At 42.1% G+C, this 17,527-nt stretch overlaps 1 protein-coding gene across 5 annotated transcripts in view; it reads left to right on the forward strand.

The window, feature by feature from the left end:
• TEDC1 (tubulin epsilon and delta complex 1) overlaps positions 1–17,179 on the forward strand; it is a 76,851-nt gene extending 59,672 nt beyond the window's left edge. For all 5 annotated transcript variants that reach the window (XM_062616290.1, XM_062616293.1, XM_062616291.1 and 2 more), the window contains one exon: positions 15,938–17,179. In XM_062616290.1, coding sequence (XP_062472274.1) covers positions 15,938–16,297 — 360 coding nt within the window. In that variant the 3' untranslated portion in view covers positions 16,298–17,179. The remainder of the gene's footprint in view (positions 1–15,937) is intronic.
• The last annotated feature ends 348 nt before the right edge of the window (positions 17,180–17,527 follow it).

A 17,527-nucleotide genomic window follows, 5' to 3' on the forward strand; every position in this document is an offset into this window, starting at 1 on the left:
GCCTGACATATTTCATGGGGCTTATGTATTCTAAAAGACTCCAGCTCCTTAGGGAAGAGAGAAACATTAAAAGCTTGAGAGACGTCTCCTGTTTTGTGTGCAGAATCGGGGGTTTGAAGTAGGTGTGGGTGAATTTTTCTTGCTTCCCAAAATACGCCTTCGTTTGCTGAAATGCAGAATGTTTGCTCAGGTGACAGTATCAGGTAAAGTATAATCAATAACCAGTGTTAATATTTTACTTGTGTTATTTGCCAGGATTTTGGATACCAACCAAGGCAATGAAACGTAGTAAATGCAGCTGAAGAATTACACTCCAGTAAATTTTAGATGAGCTTTATTTAATGATAAACTGTAAAAAAACTTATGCCAATGAGAGTCTCTGTTTCATAGACACTGTAAATGTTTTAGTGCATTTTTAAGAAATAAGTGTAGTACTTAGGTATTTACACAGTTAAAGCACACAGTAAAACATGGATGAAGACTGAGCCCTGTAGGACTGAGATATGTAAGGTATGTAAGATCACAGGTTGCAGCACCACCTTTATCTTTTGAGTATGAAAAGCTTGGAGGCTGGTGGGCGGGATTTGAGGTACCTGTGAGCACAGGGTTGCTGGATTTTGAGACTCTTGCAATTGGTGAGCCACTGCAATAAACATTGTCCTCTACAAGGACAGTATCTTGGGGACACAGATAATTCTGGCTGACAGAGGCCATATTAAACACCGTAGCCAGTGGCTGGATTTTAGAGCAGCTCTACCAGAAGCACTTTTAGTGTGTTTCACTGAACCTTTCAGAGTGGGTTTTGGGGACAGTAACTTCCAGGAGGTATCTAGCTTACTTTACAACTCTGGGCAGACTGCTGGGATGGGTTCTTCCTCCTCCAGCAAGAGTAACAAGTGCTGTGCACTTTGCAGTAGTGTTTGCTTTTTAGGTGAGTTGATAGAGGTGCTTTAGGAGGACTGTTTGCATTCATGCATTCAAAGCTTAACTTTAATTTCTTTTTTCCCCTTAACCTTGGCCTTTTTCTCTGTCTGCCCTGAATCAAGGGTACTTGATCATAAGAGAACAAAGTATTCAACTCATTTCTGTGTCTTTGTCCTTTGTGCTTATAGAACAGCTGACATAAAAGTAGATCTGTAACTTAATATTGTCACATCTCCTCTTCCCAGCAAGAAATCCATCTAAATAAAGCTTTAGTACACTTCTGAGCTCAGAACTCACCATTTCTAACTTTTCATCTTTGCAGCTCTCTCAAAACACTGAGAGCAGTTTGGTTTTCTCTTTGCTGGCTAGCTGTGGGGCCCGGCCCTTGCTGCAAGAGTCATGATGGCCATTCGGGCAGTTTCAGATCCACCTACAGCTGCTACTCACCACCAAAACTGTGAGCTAATAAGAGAAATTGCTGAATGCATTTTAGGAGTAGTGGCTTTAGAAAATGTCTGCTTTTTCATTGAAACTTTGAAAATGTTTTATGTAGACAAATCTTCATTTACCTCATGCCATAGTTGTGGATAGGCTGGATTGATGGAGTGGCTGGATTGATGGAGTGGCCTTTGCTGCTCTGGATGCACTGTTGCTGCCTCCCCCAAAAGCAGGGGGAAGAGCTGCAGGAGTGGGTGCTGGTGGAGGTTTTGCAGTGGTCGTGCAAAGCCCCTGGAAGGGACAAGGGAGTGTTTTCTAACTGAAAACCAAACCAGTCTGGGGGTAAAGAAACTCTAGTTGTGGCTGGGTTTTGTGTGGGGTTTCTTTGGTGGTTGTTTTTGGTTTGGTTTGGTTTTTTCCTTGTATTTTTGCATAAGAAAGACCCTTTTTTGTAAGTTTGTATGATTAGGTGACAATGCCTTCCTTTCATCAGTTTGTTTTAGGAGTGGTTTATACAAACATTCCTTTTGTTTGGCTGTCTGTGCAGGGACTGTACTGCTTGAATTTGCTTCACATCCTGTTCACCCAAAGCAGGATAATAGAGAAAAGTGTAAGTCACAAGCAGCAGTGTTTCTAGAGAGCTGCTACTTCCACATTGTGCAGCAACAAAGCTGTGCTTAAAACAATGTGGGGCCCTCCAAGCCTCTGCAAAGTCACTTAGATCTGAGATGATATATCATCAGTGTTTGTCTCTGCTGCCCAAGATAAAAGTTTGGAAGAACAAATTGAAAAATAAGTGAGCAATTTATTATATGAAGCAATACTTGTCTGTTGCCTACCTTTGTAATTTGTAGTTGTCAGGGTCTTTTTCAAAGTAGCTCTGCAACCTTTTTACAAGTGTCTAAATTAGTTACACTGACACACTCCAGTTTTCATATCATGTATTTTCAGTGTGTGCCTATTACTACATTAATTTGTGTGGTCTTCTAATTGAATTCAAGGATTTTGAAAAGTTTAGAGATAAAGCTGTAGTTAAAAAGAAATTAATTATAAAAGGCCAGCCTGTTAGAATGGATTTTTTTTTTAGTACTGTAAAATGCTGAAGGTCTGTAACTTGGAAAAGAAAATAGGTGTCTATCTCTTATTCTCTGTGGTGCACATTCCAAATTGTGTGGCATATAGGACTTTCACAAGCCTGAACTTTGTCTCCTTGTAGTTGATGATAAGGAATCTGCAAGTTTGATGCTGCTGCCTGGAGCTGTCCTACCTTCCTGAGAGCAGCAGGACTGTACCAGGTGATGGGCTTGTGTGTCTTCTCAGAAAGTAGCTGAAGAGGTTTAGTTGAACTTCTAGCTCCAGAGCACAGTGATTCTGGCCATCTTGTTATATGCTCTTGCTGATGCTTCATGTTTTCACTTTTCATGCTGGCACTGCGAGCGTCCTCCTTAGGTGAACAGAGCTGATGTAGAAATTGCTGATTTCTTTGAAGACTGTTTATTATTTTAAGATTTGTTGCTGGCTGGTTCAGTCCAGACTTGCGTCAATAGAATAAACACATTACATTCTTTGCGTTCAGTTGTTCTCCTCAAAAGTTAACTAACCACTGCACAAGCAAATTACTCATGCTGAAAATCTCAGCAACAGAGTTCAGAAGATACCCATACAACAGGAAACTTCTTTGTAGCTTTGTGTGAGAGGGTTTTGTCTCATGAGGCTTTCAGCATTACTGCCTTTGTTCTGGGCTGTTTCCCTCAGGTCTGTCCTTTAGTAGCCCAACCCAAAGGCCTCTTTGTGTATCTCTTTTGAGGGTATCACTCTCCAAGTGAGGGCCACTGTCCTGGTTTCAGCTGTGACTGAGATACTTCTCTTCCTAGTAGCTGGTGCAGTGCTTTGTTTTGGCTTTAGTCTGAGAACAATGCTGATAACACACCTATGTTTTAGTTGTTGCTCAGTAGCACTTATCCGGATCAAGGACTTTTTGGTCTGTCATGCTCTGCCAATGAGGAGAGGCACAAGAAGCCAGGAGGGAGCAGAAACAGGACACCTGACCCAAAGTAGCCAGAGGGATATTCCATACAACAGCACATTGTGCTCAGTACAGAAACTGGGGGAGGGTTACCCAGAAGAGACGGATTGCTGCTCAGATCAGGCTGGGCATCAGTCAGCAGGTGGTGACCAATTGTAGTGTGCATCACTTGTGTTTTCTGAGCTTTAATTTATAGGTTTTTTCTTTTTTTTTTTAATTTCTGTAGTTCCCTATTAATATTATCACTATATTTTACTGTATTTTAGTTATTAAACTGTTCTTATCTCAATCTATGGGTTTTACATTCTCTTGATTCTCCTCCCCATCCCACCCGGGGAGGGGTAGGGATAGGAAGTGAGCAAGTGGCAGCATGATACTGAGTTACTGGCTGGGCTTAAACTATGACAGCCATGAAGATGCTCCAAGAGCCGGAACACGTCGCCTATGATAACAGGCCAAGAGAGTTGGGTCTCTTCAGCCTGGAGGAGGCTCTGGGACACCTTGGAGCAGCTTCCAGTACCTAAAGGGAGCCTACAAGAAATATGGAGAGGGACTTTTTACAAGGATATGTAGGGACAAGACAAGGGGAAATGGCTTTAAGCTTACAGAGGGTAAGACTTAAGAGTAGATATTTTTGGAAGAAATTGTTTACTTTGAGGGTGGTGAGGCATGGAACAGGTTGCCTCAAGAAGTTGTGTCTGCCCCATCTCTGGAAGTGTTGAAGGCCAGGCTGGGGCTTTAAGCAACCTGATCTAGTGGAAGGTATCCCTCCCCATGCAAGGGGTTGGAACTAAATGATCTTTAAGGTCTCTTCCAACCCAAACCATTCTGTGATTGTGTAGGATGCAGTGCATCTCTGTTGCGGGAGAGCTGGGTGAAGCCCTTACTGAAAGCAAGTCTGCTCACAGCAGTCACAGAGTTCAGTTGATTTGAGGCCTAAGAGGATTAATTTGCCTTTTGCTTTGCCTGTGGGACAGATACTTGTAAGCTCAGCAAACAGGCAATGCTTTTATCAGTTGTTTGGTTTTGTGTTTTGTATTGATATTTGGAGCTATACATTATAGTTTTCTGGTAAAGACCCTGAAAAATATTGATGTTATTTTCCTGTTTTCTTAATCCTGTATCATTTTCCTTTATCTTAAGCTAAACTGACTTCTGACTCACATCAGTGTGGTATTTAGATACAGGAGTCTAAATATAGACCCATTTGATTATATCTTAAAAAAAAAAAACCCACCCCAAACCAACCAACCAAAAAATGCCACAGAACAAAAACCCTGCAGAACAAACTAAACAAACCCAACAAAAATCTTCAACAAAAACCAGGCAAGTTCAGGTCACTCCTCTTTATAAAGTTCTTTCATTCAAATGCTTTAATTAACTTCTAACTTTCCGTTACTATGCCTCCTCACCAGCTAAGAGTTTTCCATTGGAGAAGAGTGTGGATGTTGTTCTGAAGGCTTACAAAGGGCTTTGCAGTATTCAGCGTATACAGTAAAAGGAAGCAGAGAGCAGCAGTGCCATGCCAGTCCATGGTAGCTGTTCTCATTGGATGCAGCTATGTGCATTCCTGGTATTACAACTATATTTTTAGTTTCTTCTCAGAGGACTCCTCCCCCAGTTAAAAGATGGCCTTCTATTCCTGTATGAAATAGGTTCATTGCCTCTCCATGGCTTCCCTGTCAATCTGTTTTGGAAAGATAATAGGTATGCTGGGAAGCTAGCATTTCAGTAGTGAATATTTTGCTTTAGCATGCATAAGATGGAGATTCATACATTCCTCTCTAATTGCAGGAAATTGCAAATCCTGGCAAAATTTGGAATGCAGCTGCTTGTATAATTACATCTTCTGTCAGTTGCTATAGCTCAGCTTTACAGCCCTTCTAAAATGTCTTCATAGTTTATAGTACAAATAGTGCACGCATTAATACTACTTTGGGATCACCCTTTTTATTTATTCGCCACCAGTTCGTAAGGCCTAAAATTTTTCTTCTTGCGGAACTAATAACAAGTTAGGAATTAGTAATTATATTAACATGGTGACATGGACAGTGGGATTGAGTGCACCCTCAGCAAGTTTGCCGATGACACCAAGCTGTGTGGTTTGGTTGATACGCTGGAGGGAAGGAATGCCATCCAGAGGGACCTCGACACGCTTGTGAGGTGGGCTGATGCCAACCTCATGAAGTTTAACCATGCCAAGTGCAAGGTCCTACACCTGGGTCGGAGCAATCCCAGGCACAGCTACAGGTTGGGCAGAGAAGTGATTCAGAGAAGCCCTGCAGAAAAGGACTTGGGGGTGAACATGAGCTGACAGTGTGCGCTCGCAGCCCAGAAAGCCAACCGTATCCTGGGCTGCATCAAAAGGAGCATCACCAGCAGGTCGAAGGAGGTGATCCTGCCCCTCTACTCTGTTCTTGTGAGACCTCACCTGGAGTATTGTGTGCAGTTCTGGTGTCCTCAACATAAAAAGGACATGGAACTGTTGGAACAAGTCCAGAGGAGGGCCACGAGGATGATCAGGGGAGTGGAGCACCTCCTGTTATGAAGATAAGCTGAGAGAGCTGTGGCTGTTCAGCCTGGAGAAGAGAAGGCTGCGTGGAGACCTCATAGCAGCCTTCCAGTATCTGAAGGGGGGTTATAGGGATGCTGGGGATGGACTGTTCATTAGGTTCTGTAGTGATAGCGCAAGGGGTAACAGGTTCAAACTTAAACAGAGGAATTTTAGATTGGCTATAAAGAGGAAGTTCTTTACTGCAAGGGTGATGAGGCATTGGAATGGGTTGCCCAGGGAGGTTGTGAATGCTCCATCCCTGGCGGTGTTCAAGGCCAGGTTGGAGAGAGCCTTGGGTGAGATGGTTTAGTGTGAGGTGTCCCTGCCCATGGCAGGGGGGTTGGAACCAGATGATCTTAAGGTCCTTTCCAACCCTATCTATTCTATGATTCTATATTAAGGTGAAATTCTGCTTTATCTGTTTATAGTTACTGTTAAGCCAAAAGAAATTATATGAATTTCGTACTGTTGCTGGGCTTTTGGTTTAGTAAGAGATACCCATGTGTGTACTTCAAACCAGTTTGACCTGCCTGCAGCAGCAGGTTTTGGATACGTGCAAACCTTTCCATTTCATGGCCTTATGAAATAGAAGGTAGTGGGTCATGGAGAATTGGTTAGGTTATTGGCAACTAAGTGTTGCTATCTGCTTCTGGTCATTAAATGGAGGATAAGATATTGATCACAATTTGGAGCTTAATGAGATGTGTTGGCCCCACCTAAACCACCATCACAACTGGAAAATGGTTAAAAGGTTGGAAAGGATTAAAGGAGGCATAACAAATGAATTATTTGGTCTGTCTTTTTGACAGGTGAGAATAGTGTAATTTAACCAAGGCAAAGTTACAGCTGGATCATGTTCTGCAAGTTTTTAGACAGAAGTGGAGTTTTGAGGATATAAGACTTCAGATGAAAGACGCAGTGGCTAAGGCAGAGCTCGCTGAAAAGGAACATATTTTTAACCATAGATGTATTTCACTGCTGAGATAACACAGTGATAGGGTAGTTTCTCAATCTGCTGGAGCCTGTGTTAAAAAAAAACCCAGAAGTACATGTTTCTAGAATAGACCCTGTAGCTTACCAAAATGTAGTAGAACATTGCAGAAATTACTAGGTGAGATACTGTAGCCTGTGCTTTGTGGTAGCTTAGACTTATCAAACAGTTTATTATGGCTTTAAATCCACAAATGCATGAGAACTGGTATTAAATGGGCTATTTCAGAAGAACATCAAGGATCTCACAAAAAGAAAGAAACCTCATTTGGGCAGGACAGTGTGGGAAGTGTTCAGCTATTAAAATAGAAAATTATGATTTCCAGCATTTTTAACTGGTTACTCTTCAGTGTGCAGAAATTGCAGCAGAGAATTAAAAACCTTGAAAGCTTACAGCAAAGAAGCTTGATTCAGTAAGACAAGTTTTATAGAGCTGCAGAATAACTCTGTAACTTTCTTAGAGGTTTGAAATTACATTTGGCAAGTTACTATAAAACATGAATTTGAAATTAGAGTAAGGTATTTTTTTTTTTTGTACTAAAACACCTGCTTACTCAGTGTTGTAGTGTTTCTAGAACAGCTGAATGCAGATACTGCTTTTGCTTTAACTCATGGTTTTGGTTTTGTTCCTGTTTTTTTTTTTTTTTTTATATAAGCAGCAAAATCCATTTAGATGTTTTTCTTAAGATTGGGGGTCTGATTTTCTTGGAATTCATTGTTCAGCAAATGTTTGAACTTCTTTGTGGTCTCTGCAGGGTCATGTCACCCTCGCTCCATAATTTTTCCCCGAAGTGGGAGCTGCAGGACTTGATTTTCCATCACTTACATATTCACAGCATCCCTTGAAATGGTGCCTTTGTGTCTGAAGCTGAATGGGTCACTGTCTTATCACTAAGGAAGAATTTGTCATACACTTAAACATGATTGTTCAAAAAAAAAAAAAAGGGAGGGGGCAAACAAAAGAAACTGTCCATGTAGCCAAGTTATTATTTGTTTATTGTTAAAGAAGTGTAAAGCCCTCACTCTATATATGTGTGGAAAGGGCTTTATTTTAATGCCTTTGAGGACGCACAAGCACACAAAACACTTGAGTTATAAATAACTGTTCTGTACAGAAAACAGTGACAAACATGGAGAGCCATGGAGTTGGCTTGTTGAGTTTGTGCTATCTCTAGTGATCTTTAAGCTGAATTTTGCTTGGGCATCTCCTTTCACAGACAGACCATGGTGGATGTTTTTCAGCACTGCTCCACATGCAGTAAGGTGTGCAGAATGTGTATTGTATAGCTAGGAAATTCTTGTATAGGAGCACAGAGAGGTTGCAGGTTGGCATTGCAGGATCCCTGTGACTATTTTTCTTGTATTCCACTTTTATTTAATGCTTACAGATCTTTCTGCTGTGCTTATAGAGGACTCTGCTCTTCACCCTTCTATGTTATTGATATACTTCTGCTTATTACTTCCTTTTGCTCTCTTTCCTTTTGTACTTGGTGCTGTTGTTACAGTGCTGACAAGGAGGGCTTTCTTACAAGTAGTCTGCAAATCCTCCTCTGTCCTGTTTTCTGTATCCCAGATAGACTTTCAGCTGGGATTGCAGTTCTGCAAGGTTTTTCTTGCTGGGTAGTAGTGGAATAAACAACTACATACAAACTGCAAGACAGCAAAAGGTATGAACAGTGATCATCTATAAAGTGTTACTCAGGCTTGGACTGATTAATGAGAAGTATTAGCAAGGTTCAGCCCCTGGACAGATCTGGATTCCAGCCTGGAGACTGAAAACTCCTAAACTAACCTTAATTTGCCACGCCTGGTTTCCAGCACTCAGCTGTCAGGATTTCTTCATGGCAGTTTCTGAGCATGCCAGTATGTCTGTGCTTATCCTGCTTTCATTTTTAACTTACAGATCTTTATCTATAATTGATGCTTGTCTGTTGAATGAGCCTGCTCAGTATACATGGAGACTGAAAGCTCCAAGAAGCTCCTCTAACTTGGAGAATGTCTCTCAGTGCCTGTGCTTGGGCTACTGTGATGTGCTCAGGAGCTATTGGGAGCCAGGCAGGTGAGGGCACTGGCTGGCCTGGCAGGTCTCTTCTGTTTCTGCAGTCTGGCCCATTACATTACATTAATGTAATACATTAATCATGTATTTTCAGACATATCATATTCCACTTCACTCTTCAACTCCCTAGGTACAGGGGGCCATCTTAGATGTGACAGCCTTAAAATAAAGCTTGGAAATTAGTTTCCTTTAGGAATAAAACTTTTCACAAGTCAAATGCTGTTTGGTGTTTCCAGAGGGACTAGATGAGTTTATGAAAGGTATTGAGTGATTATGCCCTGATAGAAAAGGCAGTATGACTTGGTGGCTTGGATATTGCATCCATTTATATTTCCTAATTTCCTTCACTCCCCAACCCAAAAAGACAAGATCTGAGATTTTTCTGTGCAGTGTCTGTACACAATGGCCAGAATAATTTGTATTTCATGCTGTATGCATATGGGGTCTTCGCCCTATTCATAAGAGAAACACAAGAGAGGAGTGGACAGATAGGACTGGAGGCAGAAAATGCTATTTCTAGGCTTGTGCAGTTTGTTTTTCTGAGCAATACTGTTATTACAGCCACTTCTGCAAAGCTAGAATAATTTGAAGAGATTGTCATTTAAAAATAATGACATGATTCTGGTCTTTATCATCCACTTTGAAAGCAGCACCAACAATTTGGTTTGCTGCTCCTTCCTCGAAGTTGGCAACAACGCAATCATAAAATAGAAATGCTCCTATGCCTCCCCCTGCTCTATTGCTCAAAATAGGTTTTTGGATCTTTCATTGCTGTTGCGTATTAAACTTTAGCTAGTGGCTTCCTTCAAGTACATAACCGAAAGGCAGAACATTCATTTGGTTTCTGGGGCTTTTAGGTTGCCATGTGAAGTTTTAAAAGCTGAAATGTTGATTTCAGCATTTGGAAGATTGTCACTTTTGTTAGGTCATTACTGTAAATTATTTAAATAACATGATGCTATTTAAATAACATCATCTTTAAAGAGAGATCTAGATCTCTTAGCATCTCTTTGGGATGTCTTGTATGTTGGTAAAAATCTCTCCAAGTAAGTTCACATTCAGCTTGCTTCTTAACCAAAAAAGAACCATTTTGTGCATAATTTTTCCTGTACTTTTCATTAGTAAGCTGTTAACACTCTGAGACAGATCAGGCTTTCAGGGATGTTTGAGCTGTGCAGAATGACACAAAGCTCTTGGGAAGCTCATTACCAGCAAGGTTGCAAGCAAATGTGAAAGAGCTGAGGAAACCATAGCAATAATTGTAGAGGGCTGGAACGTCTCCTCTTTGAGGAGAGTTAAATGAGCTAAATGTATAGGTCAGCTAAGCAGTTTATAGATATAGACCTCTACAAGATGAGCAGCTGAAAACCTGAGACTGTCCACATGATGAATTTGCATACGTCCAGAGGAGGTGAATTGGGATATTACTGTTCTGGCCTCAAAACAGTGGAACATGTGAAGAAAGTGGATGGCAGCTTATTTAAAATGTGTGACACCTTTTCCATGATTTGCCTGCTGAACTCATTGCTGTAAAATTTATTCATAGCCAAAAGATTCCCGGGACTGAAAATAGCTGAGATAGCTGTCTGTATGAAAAGGACAGCCAGTAGTATCTCAGGTTAGAAGAAATTTCAGAGAAGGTGGGAATGAGGAAGCACTGGGAAAATGAACCGTGTGTGTAGGTGTTTGCAGGCTTGAAGTCTCTCCTGTGCATCGGTGCATCAGTTAATCCACCATGGTGCGGACTGAGCCAAGCTGCCTGCTCAGCCTGTTTTCTGGATATGCCTCGTCTCACTGCCCCTTTCCAGCTCTGGAGTGGGCTCACCCTTTTCTGTTTTGACTTGGCCATTTTCCTCAGCCTGAACTTTTTGGAAATGCAGCATCAGTCATGATGTTGTCCCTGGGGAGATGGAAATCCTTTCCACACCTGATGGATGTCGTGCCTGACTTAATTCCAGGATGTCAGGAACTAGAGGCCACCTGTCTCTTCCCACTCTCCAGCTGATGTTAAAGAGATCCATTTCATTCTAGTGCTTATTCTTTGCATATTCCCACATGTGAATCTGCCAGCAGTGTCTGTGCACATCACAACTCTTTGCACTGTACCAGGTTTGGGAAGGGCAGTGCAGGTTGTCTGTCATTTCCATCCCTTTTCATTCCATAGTCTAAGATGCAATACTTATATCTGCAACTACACTCATTCACTGGCTTCTCCTTAGAACACAAAAATTATTATAGCTTTCTCTTTAGTTTTTAATACCTTTTGAAAACTTACAGTGGTCTTCTGGAAGACTGAAGTTCTTCTAAAGGAAATCATATAGGAGCACGTGGGGCAGTTTGGCCAGTATCATACTCCAGTCAGAGGTCAGTGACATGGTGAGGTGATGAGCTAGAAGGAACCCAGCTGGAGTACTTGCCTTGGTGTTCACTTGTGACATCTGTCCATCTGCAGCCGTTGTAGGGCTGGTGAGGACAGTTGTATGTCATGGGAGGCTCCTGATAGCAGATCATGGTCTTCGGAATAGGAAGCCTGGTAGGGTATGCCAACCTTATGAAGTTTAACCATGCCAAGTGCAAGGTCCTACACCTGAGTTGGAGCAATTCCAGGCACAGCTACAGGTTGGGCAGAGAAGAGATTCAAAGCAGCCCTGTGGAGAAGGACTTGGGAGTGTTGGTCAATGAGAAAATGAACATGAGCCAGCTTCAGTGTGTGCTCACAGCCCAGAAAGCCAACCGTATCCTGGGCTGCATCAAAAGGAGCATCACCAGCAGGTCGAAGGAGGTGATCCTGCCCCTCTACTGTGGTCTTGTGAGACCTCACCTGGAGTATTGTGTGCAGTTCTGGTGTCCTCAACATAAAAAGGACATGGAACTGTTGGAACAAGTCCAGAGGAGGGCCACGAGGATGATCAGGGGAGTGGAGCACCTCCTGTATGAAGATAGGCTGAGAAAGCTGTGGCTGTTCAGCCTGGAGAAGAGAAGGCTGCATGGAGACCTCATAGCAGCCTCCCAGTATCTGAAGGGGAGTTATAGGGATGCTGGGGATGGACTCTTCATGAGGGACTGTAGTGACAGGACAAGGAGTAATGGGTTCAAACTTAAACAGGGGAATTTTAGATTGGCTATAAGGAGGAAGTTCCTTCCTGTTAGGGTGGTGAGGCACTGGAATGGGTTGCCCAGGGAGGTTGTGAATGCTTCATCCCTGGCGGTGTTCAAGGCCAGGTTGGAGAGAGCCTTGGGTGAGATGGTTTAGTGTGAGGTGTCCCTGCCCATGGCAGGGGGCTGGAACTAGATGATCTTAAGGTCCTTTCCAACCCTAGCTATTCTATGATTCTACATTGACCATGGAGTGCGTAGAGGGACAGCACACTTCCACAGCCTCAGTTACAGCATCTGTGAGTGACTGCTCTGTTGTGCTGTTGTGAACAGCTCACCAAATTAGTACTCGCTGCAGAGTGGGATCTGTGTCAGTTTGAAGATGCTGGTTCCCCTTCAGCTGATTCCCTCTGTGTTTGGTGTGGCTTTTCTCAAAATGCAGCAGGTCCCTTTGGGATGAGGTTGGTGTTGTAGAAGTGGAAACAATGATTATCGTGTTGTTGTATTTATGCAAAGATGATGTGCAGAATTTGTCAGACAGCACTACGTACCTAATTGGGAATTCAACTTCCAGCTGGTAGATTGAGACTGAAAGGCATAGCAGTGGGATAGAGACGGGCAGGCACAAAATGCTGAGGCTCCTAATCTATTACAATATGTTTGTTTAATACAAAGTAGTCTGCTGAGATTGTGTTGCAGTGTAGAATAATTGTGTGCTGACTAATGGGAGACAGCAAGCTGTTAAAGAGCATCAATTAACTGTACAAGAGGAGGTTATTGAGTATTATCACAAGCGTTCAGTATGTGAGAAGAGTAAAGAATATTACTTGAAGGTAACCCTCAGAGAATTTTAGCTATTGAAATCTACAGACCGTAACAAGAGTATTTGTGGACATGCATATGGTTTCAGAGCTTACCAGGAAGAAGAGTGCAAAAAGAAACTCGAGCTAGCTTTCCAGCTCCAGATTGTGCTGAGACAAAATAAATAGTGCTTTGCTAAACTTGTTCTCTTATTTCATATTTATTACTTTAAAAATTTACCCTGTTAAATGTATCTGGTGTTGGCTCAGGAAATATTGTTCTCCTTTGCAGAAGATAACATGTGCAGTACCCTTCTGGTACTCAGATTTCAGGATTTGGTATACTACTTCTGCTTCCTGACTGCCTAACTGTAAGGCTGTTGACATTGTCCTTACAGCTGATCCTGCTTCAGTGTAGTAATTCCTATTCCTGCTATTGCATTGAATTAGAACTTTATGTACTTAATGCTGAGAGGAGCATGCTTTTCCATCATGTGTCTTGCACAATGGAAAATTCTCCAGTTTTGGGCGGTAGAGAGTATGAAAACCTGTGTTCCATTAGAATACTTTTACATAGCCCTACTAGTATTCTGTCTGAGTTTAATGTGAAAAATAAATCACAGTTTGTGGGCTCTGTTTGCTGAGTGATTTTATTCTTTGTAAGTAATGGGAAATTTTTCCTATCCAGTGTTAAATCCATTTTGTGCAAACAAGATTTTCCATTTATTCATTGGCAGTGGAGAGACCAGATAACATTGAATTTATTTTTTTTCAGTTTTGTTTCTTTGAAAGTGGTGTAGCAGAATAGGACCTTGGATAGTCTTTTAGCCAACAGCAACAGATGTCCTGGAATTCCTTGGGGATTATGGTAAAGAGAGACCCTTGTTTTTTGAACAAAGATAAAGACAGGCTTCTCTTGGCATCAACTGTCTATTCAAATGGCTTAATCAGCAGTGGTCTCTGTTAAGGGATGGTTCTGCATTCATGAGACCTTTAATATGTTAGGAAAAAATCAGAGAAATATACTCCTTTTCTGATTTGATTGATTTTTCTTAATCTTTTTCTTGAGCGAGGGCAGGGGGGGGAGAATAACACATCAGAAGACTGTGGAGAGGATTAATTACTTGGCTGAAAAACTCAAGAAGATAGTTTGATGAGAGATGTGGGATGAGTGAAGCCATGGTGAAGTTGGTGTCTGAGAAAATTCAGCTGTGACTGCAGCCCTTGTGCCTCCTGTGTTTCATACCATAAGAGAACATAGGCTGATCCTCTGTATGTCATAAGCTTCTGAACTGGTTTCAGTAGTGAAACCCTCCTGACTAATCTATGGAAAAAGCCCACCTTTTTTCTCCAGATATGGAAGCTGAGCAATTGTAGCTTGACAGTGGCAAAGGCAGGGGGGGCTTTGCTACTTTAGGACTCTTGTCCTTGCAGCTGGTGCTGCTTTGAGCTCTGACCAATCTCTGATGCCCCAGAGAGATGCCAGAATAATCCCTGACTTTACAGGGAATTTGTCAAAGCCCTAATATGTGAAGTACCAATATCTTAATGCAGATCTGCAGATTTAAAACCGTAAGGAGTTGTTCAGCTTCACCCACAGCCGGAGAAGGGAGGGGTTGCAGAGCAGTTTCAAGGCTGGAAGGGGTGTCATTAGCACTGAGCTTGACCTGAGGTGAGCTTTGGCCGAGGGATTCATCCCCGGAGCTGCAGTGAAGCATTTCATGGTCCATTATCCTCACAGTAGGAAACAATGTCTTATTCTGAAGCAGAATATCAAACTCAAATTTTCATCCATTTGATCTTCTTATGGCTTTGTCAGCAAGGTCTGGTCTCTCACCAGCTTCTTTATCACTTTTTTAGGCTCTAAACCAAATTATGTATCTGTCTCTGTTAACAGAATAATTTGAACTCTTTAAGTTTCATACTGTAAGGCTTCTTTTCTGCGTTGCAAGTCATTGCATGACCTGCTTTTGAGTCCTGATCTGTTTCCCTGGGTTTTTTTTTTTCAGTCATGAACTCTAGAACTGTGCACAAGTTCCAGGAGAGCTCTGGATTTGTGCAGGTTGCAGAGGCACCATCACTTTTCTGAAACTTTGCTGCTTTTTGGCTGAGCTGATTTGGCGGCTTGTTGCTGTAGCAGAAACAGAAAATGTCATTGGACCAAGAGCTGTTTCCCTGAAGGCCTTAGCAGGATACCTCTTCTTATGGATGTTTCGCCACCGACAACTGCATTTTGAGATGAGTCACTGAATTTGTTTAATCCACTAGTAAAACTGGCAAGACAATTACCATCTTGCAAGTTCTTCAGATCAAATTGTTAGAGAACATTAAATCAAATGCTTTGGGGAAATACCAGTACATAACAATTGCTTTTATCGTCCAGACTGTGATTCTGTCACGAGAAAAGCTTTGTTTTACTGTGCCGCATCTTCAAGTGAGTGTGCTGTCTGGTACTCATTGTGGTCTTAGCCTCTCCTTCTTTGTCTCTGCGCCATTATTTTCCTTCTTTGATTTGTTACCCCATAATGAGAATTAAGAATTAAGGAATTTCTCGCTTACAGTTGTCATCCCTACTTTTTAGAATTGCCAAGTACAGAAAGCATTTGCAAACTGGAATAAGACTGTTAGTCATGAGGCAATTAATCTAACAGTGTGGTGGCTTAAAGCGCAGCCGTGATGGAAGTCACTCTGATGTGTCTCCCTTTTTGAGCCATGTGTTTTCCTCTGAAGTCAAACTGCCCACTCCTGGGTAAGAGGGAAGCATGCAGAGCCCCTGTGTATCAGTCATCAGTGGAGGGGCTGGTGAATCTGCAAAAACAAATGACTACAGGTGGCTTTTTGGTCACCAAGGCTGTTGCCTGGTAGAAAGCACATGTTAGCTTAATTCAGTTTTCACTGCCATGCGCTTAAGCTTACACTCACAGTGGGCTTTTTTCTCTTTGGTACATCCTAGTTCAGTTATGACATTTTGTGTTGTTTCTTGGCAGGGGGATTTTTTTTGCAGAAATCTACCATACTGTTTTTTTTCCCCTTTTTCCTTCTCTCTACAGGTGAAAACCAGAGAGGAAGAGCTACGAAAGGAGGGGTTCTCTGCCACTGCTAGAAAGATACAGGAAAGTGTTGAACTAAAACTGTTAGATCTTACATACCTTTGTGCTCCTCCCAAAAAAAGAATGCACGGTTCACACAGACTAGTGTTCAGAAGCAAACATCCTGCCAGCAAAATGGTCTTTGGTAGGTCTGTATCCAAGGAGTCTGTTTCAACTGTCAGTGCTACAGAGGTGATCAGAGAACTGCAGATGAGAGAGGCCAGCCTGGCAAGAGAGCTGAAGCAACTGCAGGAAGAGAGCAGACAGAGGCTGGATGAAGTTGCAGAAGGGCTGGATGGAGTGATTTGTATCTCCCCTTGAAGAGGTAAAGCTGGACTGAGAGGAGCAAAGGAATAGACTTGACTTGATCAGAACATACTCTGGAGCTTGGCATGGGGGAGTGTGAGGTGAGGAACCAAATGTAATTTCTGATTTTTAAGCATGGCAGTCATAACTTGTTACTGGTTTGTGATTTGCACTGGGGCATGACCTTGGTGATTCTCTGCAGCCCGTTTATTGCTAACCTTGCCAATTAAGTTCTGCAGCAGGCCTTGGTGGGAGTGTGCATAGATCGTGTTTTTATCTTTCAGATTTCTAGTTCTTCTGCCAGGCAGTGGCCTCTCTTACAGTGCTCAGCTGCTAGGCACAGCATACATTGAGACTGCACATTGAATTACTAATTGCATTCAATATTTTCCAGCAAATGGAAGAGTTAATTAGTCAGAAAAATCCAGGTATTGGAGAACATGCAAAGTACCAAAGCTTAGGTTGGAAATGTTCAGGAAAGCATGCTGGTCTAATTCAGCTGGTTTGCATATTTGTGGGAGCTATAATACAGTTATCATAAGGAGAAACAAATACCTAATAATAAATAAAGCTGCACACTGGTTTCATTTACTGGTGTGTTGCACTTGAAGTAATTGGGTTCTCAGAGAAAAAACTCGAAAACTCTTCCACCGAGTTATGAGTCACAATGAGATAACTATGGATCTTCTATAGGAAGTTCCTGTAAAATAGAAATATGACCTTAACTTCCAAGCTTGAGTAGTCTCCAAGCTCTGTCTCTGGAGACTTCTTCCCCTGGAATATGCAAATGTTTCTCACTTGGTATTCATTTCCTACCCTTTTCTGTTTTGCTTTCACTAAAGAATATTTTTATATTCTGGTTGTACACTTTCAGAATAAATAAATTTTGAGAAAACAGCTTGCTTTTCATTTGTGAATTGCTGTGAGCAATGGGCTTTCCTCCATCTGGATTTCTGTCTACTACCCCAGCTCAGTGGTGTCGCTGATTACCAGCTGCTCTTGGCTCACTCAACAGCCAAATATCAGGAATTTTTAAGGACCTTCTTCCTGGCATCAGTATGGTTGCTGCTCTGCAGGGAAACTGTGTGCAGGTGGGAATGGGTGGACAAGGCTCAGGTCTCCTGGTTTCTGCTGCACCAAGTAAACTTCAGAATCTTCCAGACACTGCTCATTTGCACCGCTCATCATGGTTCTCATGCAGTCTTTGCAGGAGTGAGTGGCAGTGCCAGTGTCAGTGGAGAGCCA

This window comes from Pezoporus occidentalis, unplaced genomic scaffold, assembly GCF_034315485.1.
Source record: "Pezoporus occidentalis ecotype Australia unplaced genomic scaffold, CSIRO_AGI_Poc_V1 ctg189, whole genome shotgun sequence".
Lineage (NCBI taxonomy): Eukaryota > Metazoa > Chordata > Aves > Psittaciformes > Psittacidae > Pezoporus > Pezoporus occidentalis.